The sequence below is a fragment of the Lampris incognitus genome, chromosome 2 (assembly GCF_029633865.1).
Source record: "Lampris incognitus isolate fLamInc1 chromosome 2, fLamInc1.hap2, whole genome shotgun sequence".
NCBI lineage: Eukaryota > Metazoa > Chordata > Actinopteri > Lampriformes > Lampridae > Lampris > Lampris incognitus.
The window spans coordinates 138630945-138641953 of NC_079212.1; the positions used below are offsets into that span (position 1 = coordinate 138630945).

The window sequence follows — 11009 nt, forward strand, 5'->3', positions numbered from 1 at the left end:
ACAGGGGTAGTGTAACAACCACGGATGGCTAGACCCGCTAGCTCTTAGCTAACGGGTCGGACCCCTTTAGTCGACTGGTTAACGTAGTCGCCCTTGGTGCGGGAGACCCGGGGTTCGCACCACGGCTGCTCCCCTGAATTCGCTACATTGGTGTCGGAAGTTGGGATGGTGAGACTGTGAGGCCATTGGAGGTGCATGCGCCCGGAGGCGTGAGGGAGTTGATACGCTGAAGCGTGGGGACGCGCTTCCCGAAGGAGGAGGGGTAGTGTAACGATCACGGATGACTAGACTCGCTAGCCCCTGACTAGTGGGACAGACTCTTTAGTCGACTGGCTAACGTAGTCGCTTGTGATGCGGGGGGCCCACGTTCGTGTCCCAGCTGCGATGGTTCCGAGCTGCCCACTGAATTCGCTACATTATTATTATCGTTGTGTTTTAAAGGTGCAATCAGTCAAACGTTCTCGAGTGACCACCACCAGTGACCACATCGGCCGGTAGAAATTCCCGCAACGCTGGCAACCATTCTCTTGAATGGTGGTGGTGCAACTAACACGATCTCACAGTTTTGTTAGCTACCTCACACAGACATTCCCCCAGAAATGTGAAGCGAGGAGACAATTTTGTAATAAAACACTGTACAATATTTATAATTAATTAAGTTATTAAGTAAAATAATATTGATAGCTGATCACTCTTGGCTTTTTACTGTTTTTAATGACCGTACTGAGATATGAACCCGGTACAATAATAAAGCTCAGATAAGTATGCCAAACGATAAAAGTGAGTTTTGAGCTCGTCCAATAAAAAACACATCTGTCTAATTTGAGTATTTATCAACTCGCTAGTTGGCTAATTATGTGGCAAGTCATCTAGTTATCCATCTAACTGGCCAGCTAACTCTTCCGCTTTGGATTAAAATCTTTTGTTTTGTCCTGCTTTACATTTACATCTCGCATTTCAAAGCAAGATAACAAAAGTACACGTTTTCCCGTTTAAACATCAATCAATTGTGATTATTATCCAACAATAATCTCTGGCTTTCCGTGCTTTGAAATCTCTACTTTAACCAAGTCAGGTCAGGTCAGGATTCAGACGGACATGCGTCGGCTATCGTGTTAATTCTGACCGTTTTTGCTGACTGTGCTTTCTTTATTATTATTTTGTTCTTCTGTTGCATGTTGAAGCCACATTCATGTACCAACAAAGACTGCTCTCGTTATTTACTGTTAGTCACGCCTTTCGCAATTGATTTTGTATCCGCTATTCAAGCATAGCATATATTTTCAGGCGCCATCTAGTGGACAAAAGTGTAGGTGCAGGTGGGATATGAACGACTAATCAAGCCAGATACACATTATATCTATATTCTACGCCTTTTAGCATTGGTAACCCATAAAGAATTCACATGATAAATGGATCCAGCAAAATCTTGCCGTCTGTCCTGTATTTGGACTGTTTACATTTGGCGATCCCGTACATTTCTGTGCATCTCCTGTCCTTTCATCCTCCTCCTCCAGATCTGGTCAGTTTGACCCTGTTGGACCTCAGTGGAAACCTGTTCTCCTCTGTCCCAAGAAATCTGCCCCCCTCTGTCGAGCAGCTCTATCTGTCCAACAACTCGCTCTCTGCACTCGACGACAACAGTTTTTTGGGGTTCCACGGGCTCAAATTCCTGCGCCTGAGTCGCTGTGGTCTGCAAAGCCCCACTCTCCACCCGCTGGTCTTCAACGTCTCCAGCCTGGTGGAGCTGGACCTCTCCTACAACAAGCTCACTGTCATTCCTCCAGTCCCAACCACGCTTCAGTATCTATACCTGGAGGCCAATGAAATAAAAGGTAAAACACACACACACACACACACTTTAAAATTAACTAGAGCAGAGTGTAACCCAAATATTAACCATATTTTGGTTTCGGCTTCTGGGCTGATTTGACATCTCGACCTGCTGTGTGAGTGGAGAAGGGGGGAAATGTGGAAAATGTGACGGCATCTATTAGGTAAACTACACAAAGCTATTTATTTCTCCGCTCGGCTCCCGGTCGCTGCACACGGAGGAGAAGCGAAGGGAGAAGAAGTAGAGAATGGCGGGAGGGGATGGAGGGGGGGGGGCGGCGGTGGAGGGAGAAATGGAAATAAGATAAGATGGGTGGAGGGGAGAGGAGAGGAGAGGAGAGGAGGGAAGAAATAAGGTTGAGGAGAACAGAAACGAGCGGTCTGAAAACATCTGTGATGGATTCCGAAGGCAAGTGCGGCACACGAGCCAAAAGCACAACGTGTTCCTCTCTTCATATTCCTTTCTGTCACCGTCCTGTGTCTGCGCTACGTCAGCCTCTCTCTTTAGACGGACAGAATTCACATCAAGAGTCCGCCGGACCTGCCACCAGGGACGGCTTTACAGTTTTAGGCAAATATTTAGCACGAGTTTCCGAAACCCGCTGACGAAGATGACCATCCCGGAGTCGGAAGCGTTGTCTTGGTGCAGTTTTGGCCCACGGAAGGAATGTTCTGGCGAAGTGATGGACGGTGCTGTTGTTTCTCAATCTGTGATCCAGCAGACGAGACCGCTGTTAACACATGTTTACCAAGCTGCAACAACCAGACAGGGGGAGACAGCTATCCCCCCCCCCCACCACCTCACCGTCTAGCGAGAAGCCCGCCAGCTGCTGCGCTCTACCGAAGCCTCAAACTGAAATAAAGCTGGAGACGGCGGCAGCCATTGTGGTTTTCTCTTCATCTATCCTTGCCACAACACCTGCAAAACACTTAATACCGAACGCAGCGTCTACTCCGAACAAACCGGGTATTGTCTCAGCGGGCCGTGAAGCAAGATTACAAAAATGACTTCTTGGTACAACAGCTCTAATAACGTTTGAGAGAGGTCAGGGAGATGGGTTTCGATTCTGCAGCTCGGACAATACGTACTGATCTCAGCAGAAGGCATTTCGTTTTGACAAAGCTACTTGTCCGGTTTAAGCATGCACGTTGTCTTTCTGTTAAACAGTTCTGATGATTTTCGGTCCCCCCCCCCTCCCCCTCCAGAGTTCAACACCACCAGTTTCTGCAGAGAGGTTGGACCGCTGTCTTACTCCAGGATGAGGATCCTACGACTGGATGGAAACAAAATGTCCCGCCACCAGCTGCCCCCCGACTGGGCCTTCTGTCTCCGAGTGTTGCACAATATATACATCTGACCCCTGACCCCCCTGTGCTGTTCATATCGCTGACCCCGCTGACAGACAATGCATTAAAACACAAAAACTGCATGTTATAGGCCATCAGGTCATACACTGGTTTAACCGACTGAATGGTGTAACTGAATATTGGTAATATTTGGGTTTTTTCCACCCCCCCCTTTTCTTCCCCACTTGTACATGGCCAATCACCCCGCTCCCTGAGCCGTACCGGTCACTGCTCCACCCCCCTCTGCCGATCCGGGGAGGGCTGCAGATTACCACATGCTTCCTCCGATACGTGTGGAGTCACCAGCTGCTTCTTTTCACCGGACAGTGAGGAGTTTCGCCAGGGGGACATAGCGCGTGGGAGGATGACGCTATTCCCCCCAGTCCCCCCCCCCCCGAACAGGCACCCCGACCGACCACAGGAGGCGCTAGTGCAGCGATCGGGACGCATACCCACATCCGGCTTGAGCTATAGCATAGGCCATACGGCCTACGTTATTGGTTTATAACCCCCCCTTGAAAGATGGCTATGATTGGTTGAGCGTGAATATTGTCATCACACAGAAGAGACGGAGAGACCCTCCGTCTCTAACCCTAACCCTAACCCTAACCCACGCCGCCTTCCCTTCTGACGCCGACGGCTAACGTTAGCTATCCCCTCCGTCTCGTCTGTATGAAGACAGTATGCGTACTCAACCAATCATAGCATAGACAGACGAACATTAATGAGATCTTTCAAGAGGTTATAAACCTATAACATGGCCTACGTTATACCCGTCTGGCTTCCCACCCGCAGACACGGAAAATTGTGTCTGTAGGGACGCCCGACCAAGCCGGAGGTAACACAGGGATGCGAACCAGCGAATCCCCGTGTTGGTAGGCGACGGAATAGACCGCCACACCACCCGGATGCCGTTTGTGTGCTTTTTATTTTGCAGCAATTCCTGTATCAGTTGACAGTTAAGTGAATGTTTGGCAATGCTTGATACCTGCAAGATTCCTGACTAAACAACACTGAAAGGAAGAAGGCTTCATGAGCGCTGCGAGTGAAATATTTGCCGTTGTGAGATGTAAAAGATCTAATCAACATGATAATCATCACTGAAAAGACAATTGGTGAAATGCATTTCGTTTTTCCCCTTCACCCCCACCGCTATTCTCTCTACGCGTCTCCCTCGTGTCCTGTCACTTGGTGTTGTCTATGTAGTTTCATTCGAAGCAGGATTTCACAAGAAACACCATCGACAGAGATACACGCAAGATGTGCTCTATCACCTTCGAGCAATCTTTGGTTAAAAGGTTTTTTTGGTTTTGTTTTGCTGATGAGTCAGCTCACTTCTCCGGGTTGTTGGTTGGCTAAGAACATGACTCAGACGTGCTAACTTTATCTGTGTTGAATCGCTGCAAACGCGTCTATCCAACAGTGTCAGTGGGTAACACTTTGTAATAACTACAGTGTTGCCAAACCGAGTACCGGAATCTTCTATTCGCATTAATTTCCATGTATGCAAGTGGCAAGTACACACCAGGAATTAGTCTTTTAGCAAGGTATAAGTGTGCCATGATGTTAGCATTACAACATTGCACAGTCAGAATGTTTCCTTTCTCTGTTACCCCCCTCCCCTCTTCTTCTACCGACCACACATGCATAATATTACTCTCCATACGGTAATAATACGCCTGGTTTGTGCAACTTTTTTAATGACCCGTGCTCTGCTTAGTTTGTCTTGATGCTGCTTTATTAAAGCATGAGACTTTTCGTTTTGCATAAGTGAAAGAAAAATTTAAAAAAATAAATAAAAATAATCACCATCATGTCTTTTGTTTTTTTTTCTTCATAAATCTAATTTCTCTATGTACATTCTAAGACGCACGCCCCGTTTTGAGTTTACGGGTCCTGCCATCTTTTGAAATTCCCGTAGAGAGGAACAATGACGTGAGAGGGAATTCTGTTCGTCAGTGCTGAACCATTCACCCAAACAGGACTTGATAAAATGACGTCATTCCGTTTCAGTTCATCAGAAAGACATTCAAAACCGAGTTTGAAAATGACTGAAATTTGAAAACACATAATGAAAACGAGCCCCAACATCTGTCTTTGAATATGAATCAACAGCCCATACCCCCAACCTTAATTTGCATTTCCAGATTTGCCTAATGCCATCATTGCAACTTGACTTATGATGCACGTAAAACAACACTTGGGTTGGTATGACTTTAGTCTCGGCAGGTTTCTCGGAGTGGCGGTAAAGGACTTGTGTCATCTGCAGCAGTAAAACAGCTTTTGTTCCCTTTTGTGGGCTGCAGGTGTGTCATCACAACTCAACACTAGAACGACCGAGGCAGTTATGTTTGTTTTGGATTTTCAAATTTTAATATCTTTGTGAAAAAAGAAAAAGATGCAGACCTGACGCCCCCTGAATGCTCCTAAAATTGCATAATTTGTATTAAAATTCGTTTTAGATCAATTGCATGCAACAAAAAAAGTTATGGTAAGATCTACCTAAAACGACCTTGAGCGGTCAAAATGGTCATGTCTGGGTACAGCCGCCATTTCAGACGCACCATGACTACCACCGAGGCGTTGCAGTATTTACAGGCGTTGGACAGCGGCCATTTTAAATTGTTAGAAAAACAGTATTAAAGTTGTTAAAATGTTACTTTTGGTGTCAGTCGTTTCCTCACAGACACACTAACATATGCAATGCATTCATATCTCAACTGGGTATTTATCTAGACAGAATATAGAGTTTAAAAACCGGCGGTCATTTTGACCGCCCATGGCCGTTTCGGGTAGGAGTGAATTCCCGGTCGTTCCAGGGTTTTGCAACACAAATTACTTAACTTTCATGAGAGATCAATTACCTTTAAGCGGGCTACTTGAGTAAATGTAGACTACTGAGACACCCTCATTTTCTGTTACGAGTCGCCGATCACTACTTACTGAGTGTGCGCTTTGCGTTTGTGTTTTCTTTACCATTGCAAAAGCCACCGTCATATTTTCCAGGTCTTATAATGTATTTGTGAATGTATTTGTGTATTTGTGGTGTGTGCGTGTGTCCCCACCACATCAGCTTTATGCTATGTCTGGGTCAAGTCAATTTTTACTGGAGGCGGTCACTCACAGTAAGCCTAATGGGAGAATGAATACAGGCCATAATAGTCTGTGTAGCTTGTTCCAATGATGACTAGCTTGTAGTCAAATAGAAATGAAGTCATGGTGGACGGGGAAACATTTTAGGGAAAAAAACCTCAGTGCTTCCATGGTGCTACTGCAAGGCTTGAAAGACAATCCAAACAGTATGTGTCATACGCGGTGCCGTCTACAGCCCTTTGGAGTGCACGGTCAGAATAACAGCGGCTCCACACTGTTTTTCGGAAACTGTTTCGGCAATCGGCTGTCTGTTCAATGAGCTGCATGTTTATAGGGAGTCTCAGAAATGAGCACAGCAGTTTGCTGAAGTTGGCTTTCAGCTGTTGTGACACCAGTCCACAATCCCCGGCTCTACTACCCAGATTTGGTGTATGGCAGACATAAACTAAATGGTACCCTTTGTACCTGCCCTGTCTGCTCAGCCTGCCATCACAGATACTGTTTCCCTCACCGGACCGCTCTCTGTCAGACCCCAAAACCCTTTCTTTCCTACTCAATTCATCAGCACACCCGTTTTGTTTCTCCTGTAAAACAGGGATAGGCAACATGGTCCAGAAAGGTCCGGTGTGGGTGCAGGTCTTTGTTCCAACCAAGGAGTTACACACCTGAGTCTACAAATCAAGGTCCTTAGCAAAGACTATTGGCTGACTAATAGAATCAGGTGTGTAACTGCTCGGTCGGAACAAAGACCTGCACCCACACCGGACCCTTTCTGGACCATGTTGCCTATCCCTGCTGTAAAAGATCAAATACAAAAGAACAGATCAACAGTGAAGATATAGTAAAGACAAATGCTACTGTGTTTTGAGTTTTGAAATATGAATGCTCTATTTGACATTAGTGACGGGGAACCATCAGGGCCCTCTAGGCGCCCAAGATATTCTACTACTACTACTACTACTACTACTTTCGGCTGCTCCCGTTAGGGGGCGCCACAGCGGATCATCCGTTTCCATCTCTTCCTGTCTTCTGCATCTTCCTCTGTCACACCAGCCACCTACATGTCTTCCCTCACCACATCCATAAACCTCCTCTTTGGCCTTCCTCTTTTCCTCTTCCCTGGCAGCTCCATATTCACCATCCTTCTCCCAATATACCCAGCATAACTCCTCCGCACATGTCCAAGCCATCTCAATCTTGCCTCTCTTGCTTTGTGCCCAAGATATCCTCAAAAATAATATTCATCTTCTGGGCACCTGGGTGGCGTGGTGGTCTCTTCTATTACCTACCAACTCGGGGATCACCGGAACGACTCCCCATGTCACCTCCGGCTTGGTCGGGCGTCCCTACAGACACACTTGGCCATGTCTGCGGGTGGGAAGCCAGATGTGGGTATGTGTCCTGTTCGCGAGACTAGCGCATCCTCCGGTCGGCTGGGATACCCCCCGGATAGGTAGTTGATCGGTAAAGGAAGTTGAGGAAGACCTACACCAGAGATTAATTTGGTAGCTTATTTAAAATCTAATAGGGCACCATGCCAACTGATTTTATTCTGGCCGCCCCTGCCACTGTTTTGTATATCCATCCATCCATTATCCAAATGGCTTATCCTGCTCTCAGGGTCGCGGGGATGCTGGAGCCTATCCCAGCAGTCACTGGGCGGCAGATGGGGAGACAACCTGGACAGGCCGCCAGGCCAGGCCATCACAGGGCCCACACACACACAAACACAAATTCACACCTAGGGACAATTTAGTATGGCTGAGTCACCTGACCTACATGTCTTTGGACTGTGGGAGGAAACCGGAGCACCCGGAGGAAACCCACGCAGACACGGGGGGGAACATGCAAACCCCACATAGAGGACGACCCGGGACGACCCCCAAGGTTGGACTACCCCGGGGCTCGAACCCAGGACCTCCTTGCTGCGAGGCGGCTGCATTAACCACTGCACCACCGTGCCGCCCAAAATAAATAAATAAATAAACAAAACATTTTTTACAAATTGTATATGTTAAGGTTTATCTGGGAAAATGGAAATTGGTAAATTTGCCAACTCAGCGGTCATTATGCACATTTACCGTAACATATGTATTTAACAGGCAGCTGTGCCAATCTAATATTATTTATGAACAATATTGCTTGTTTGTGGTGGTGGGTTGCAAAATGCCATGATCGCTCTTCACTGTCCATGGTTCTGAAGTGTCAGTCGCTAATGGTTGCTTGGGCTGTGCGCTGTCATGATGTGTAGGTTTATATGACACTTTGTTGGTTTTGTGTGGTAGGAGGGGGCGGTTTTGCTGATACCTCATACTCTCTCCGCGCCGTTTGCTCATTGCATTGCTAAGGCTGGACTAGCGTCTTAATTTTTGTTTCAGAGCTGGCATTGTCATAGGTAACTCTTGCAGTACTATAGGAGAGGACACAGTAAGTGAGGCTGGTAGTTTGCTTTTTTTTTTCCCCGGCGAGGGAAGAGGAGGCAGAGGGCCAAGGTTTAACACTCACGGTCTGTGACTACAACATTCATCCACACTTAATGACATAAAAAAAATAGAAAAATCGGATTAAATTGCACTGTTCCAGGACTTTTTAATAGGTCAGGAAATTATTAACCCCCCCCCCCCCCCCCCCCAGGAGGAGCTCACAACCCTGCAGCCATCTTTACAAGCCAATTAACATTTCTGACTAGATGTCAGAAATGCCAACAGGGTTAGCCCTGGGCCAAATCTCCAAATACCAAGTGTTAAGACAGTCAACCTGATTTGATATCTCCAGTACTGGGCTGGCACCTGGTCCCTCTCTTACCCTCCCCAACAGACCAGTCTTGAAGCATACAATACTTGCTTCAAGACTGGTCTGTTGTATTGTATGCTTCAAGACTGGTCTGTTGGGGAGGTAGCTGCCAAGGTTTCTGTAACGGCAGTTGTCTCGGCTCTTGCCCACGCATACTTTGAGGCGATTTTGCTGACCGGAAATGCAGCGTTAACGAGGTGACCTATGTGATCTGAAACGGCAACGGGTAAATTGTGCTCCATTATAAAATTGGTAGTAAATAACGTCTCTGCGTTGATAATTCCACACACGTCGGTCAGTGAAAAATCTGTCAGTTGAGTTATCTCTGACGACCTTGTAGCATATCCCTCAGAAAGCTGGTCTGACACTTGAACGGACGATTTTAGGTAAACTGGAAATCCCAAACCCAACGTGAGAGCTAGCTACAAAAACACAAACCCACAACACTAGCTCACATTACGCTAACGCCAACTCAATTAAACAAACGGTAAGGAAGAGTTCTTATAGTTCAAAACTACTTTAAGACACAAACCATATGTTAATACATTACCAGATCGTACTGCAGCGATAGCTAACGTTAACGCTTGCTAACAATGGAAATTCCAAAAGAGTTTAAACCCTAACCCTAACCAACAACCAATCACGTCTACTTCCGTGCCTACACCCCGTTGGATCTAGCATCAACCCTCCGGAATAGACCGCCACGCTACCCGGACGCCCTCATGCAGGTTCTTCTTGCCACAGAGAAAAAGCGCTTAACGCTGCAGCTGTTATTGAATTCTCGCGGTCGTGATTAGTCCCGCCTATTACGGCTTCTCATTGGATGCCCAAGTTAAACTCTGCCATCGGACTGGTAGATAAATGATGTGGGGGGGGGGGTCCAGAAAAAACGTAGCATTTGTGACCTTACCATAGCAGAGGGTCAAACCCGTAAACTGGAACAGTTGGCATAACATACATACATGCAGAACATGTAATTACTGGATGAAAAGCCACATGACACAAACACATGGAAAGCACTTTGAGACACCTTAAATGAATGCTGTGTTTACTAAGGGTGCTATCTGGCACTGACGTCATAACACCAAACCTATAAAGGTTCTAGATCAAGCTGTTCAGCGAAAACTTTTGCTAATATCATTTTCTGGACCCCTTCATCCAAACTGGTCAGCTTGTGTAGCTGTATACCCATTTACATTTCAGTTAATTGTATATCAGACTTAAATTTTCTGACACATAATCCTAAATGTGGCCTTGGGGATAATTTGGGCAGGTACATTTAAAGACCGAATGACATACAGCTTTAACTGCAGGAGTCATCACATAGTACAGAATCTGCCAATCCTCTCCTCTGAAAAGGAACTCAGAAACCATCAGTCAAAACAATCTCTCATGGGCCTCCCCATGGTGTTAGTACACCATTATACAGTGGCCCTCACATGCCAGACCTGAACGCACCTACTGCACTGCAGACCAAAACCGGCCATCGGCAGAATGTATTCTGGTCAACTTATTTGTGTTCAGTTGGACAACCATTAGCGTCTTGTTTCCAATATGTCCAAATATTGAAACTGTGATGAGCTGTATGCAGAGGTGGTGCATCTGATTGCATTACCACAGCAACATGATCGATGATATGAACATGAGATGTACATGACCTCATGGTGCAACGGTAGCAGTAGCGTATCTGACTCCAGATAAGCAGGTTGTGTGTTGTTGCTGTCGGGGGCCAGGAATTTTGAATTATCTCACATTTGCCAAAGTTATCTCAGCACAATAGCTCCAGCTGGGACAAGAAGATTTATGTCATGGCTAACTATTTGATGCGACTTAGTTTCTACAGAATACAAAGAAATCCAAGCCTATACTGACAATCTGGTTTATACAGGAAGGTTTATGCTGCGTTCCCGACAACTTGGAAAATTGGAATAACCGTCATCCTC

At 46.3% G+C, this 11009-nt stretch overlaps 1 protein-coding gene across 5 annotated transcripts in view; it reads left to right on the forward strand.

The window, feature by feature from the left end:
- Positions 1–4985, forward strand: part of zgc:113307 (uncharacterized protein LOC553753 homolog) — a 9664-nt gene extending 4679 nt beyond the window's left edge. For all 5 annotated transcript variants that reach the window (XM_056274341.1, XM_056274340.1, XM_056274338.1 and 2 more), the window contains exons 4-5: positions 1518–1835; positions 3040–4985. In XM_056274341.1, the coding sequence (XP_056130316.1) occupies positions 1518–1835; positions 3040–3191 (470 nt within the window). In that variant the 3' untranslated portion in view covers positions 3192–4985. The remainder of the gene's footprint in view (positions 1–1517; positions 1836–3039) is intronic.
- The last annotated feature ends 6024 nt before the right edge of the window (positions 4986–11009 follow it).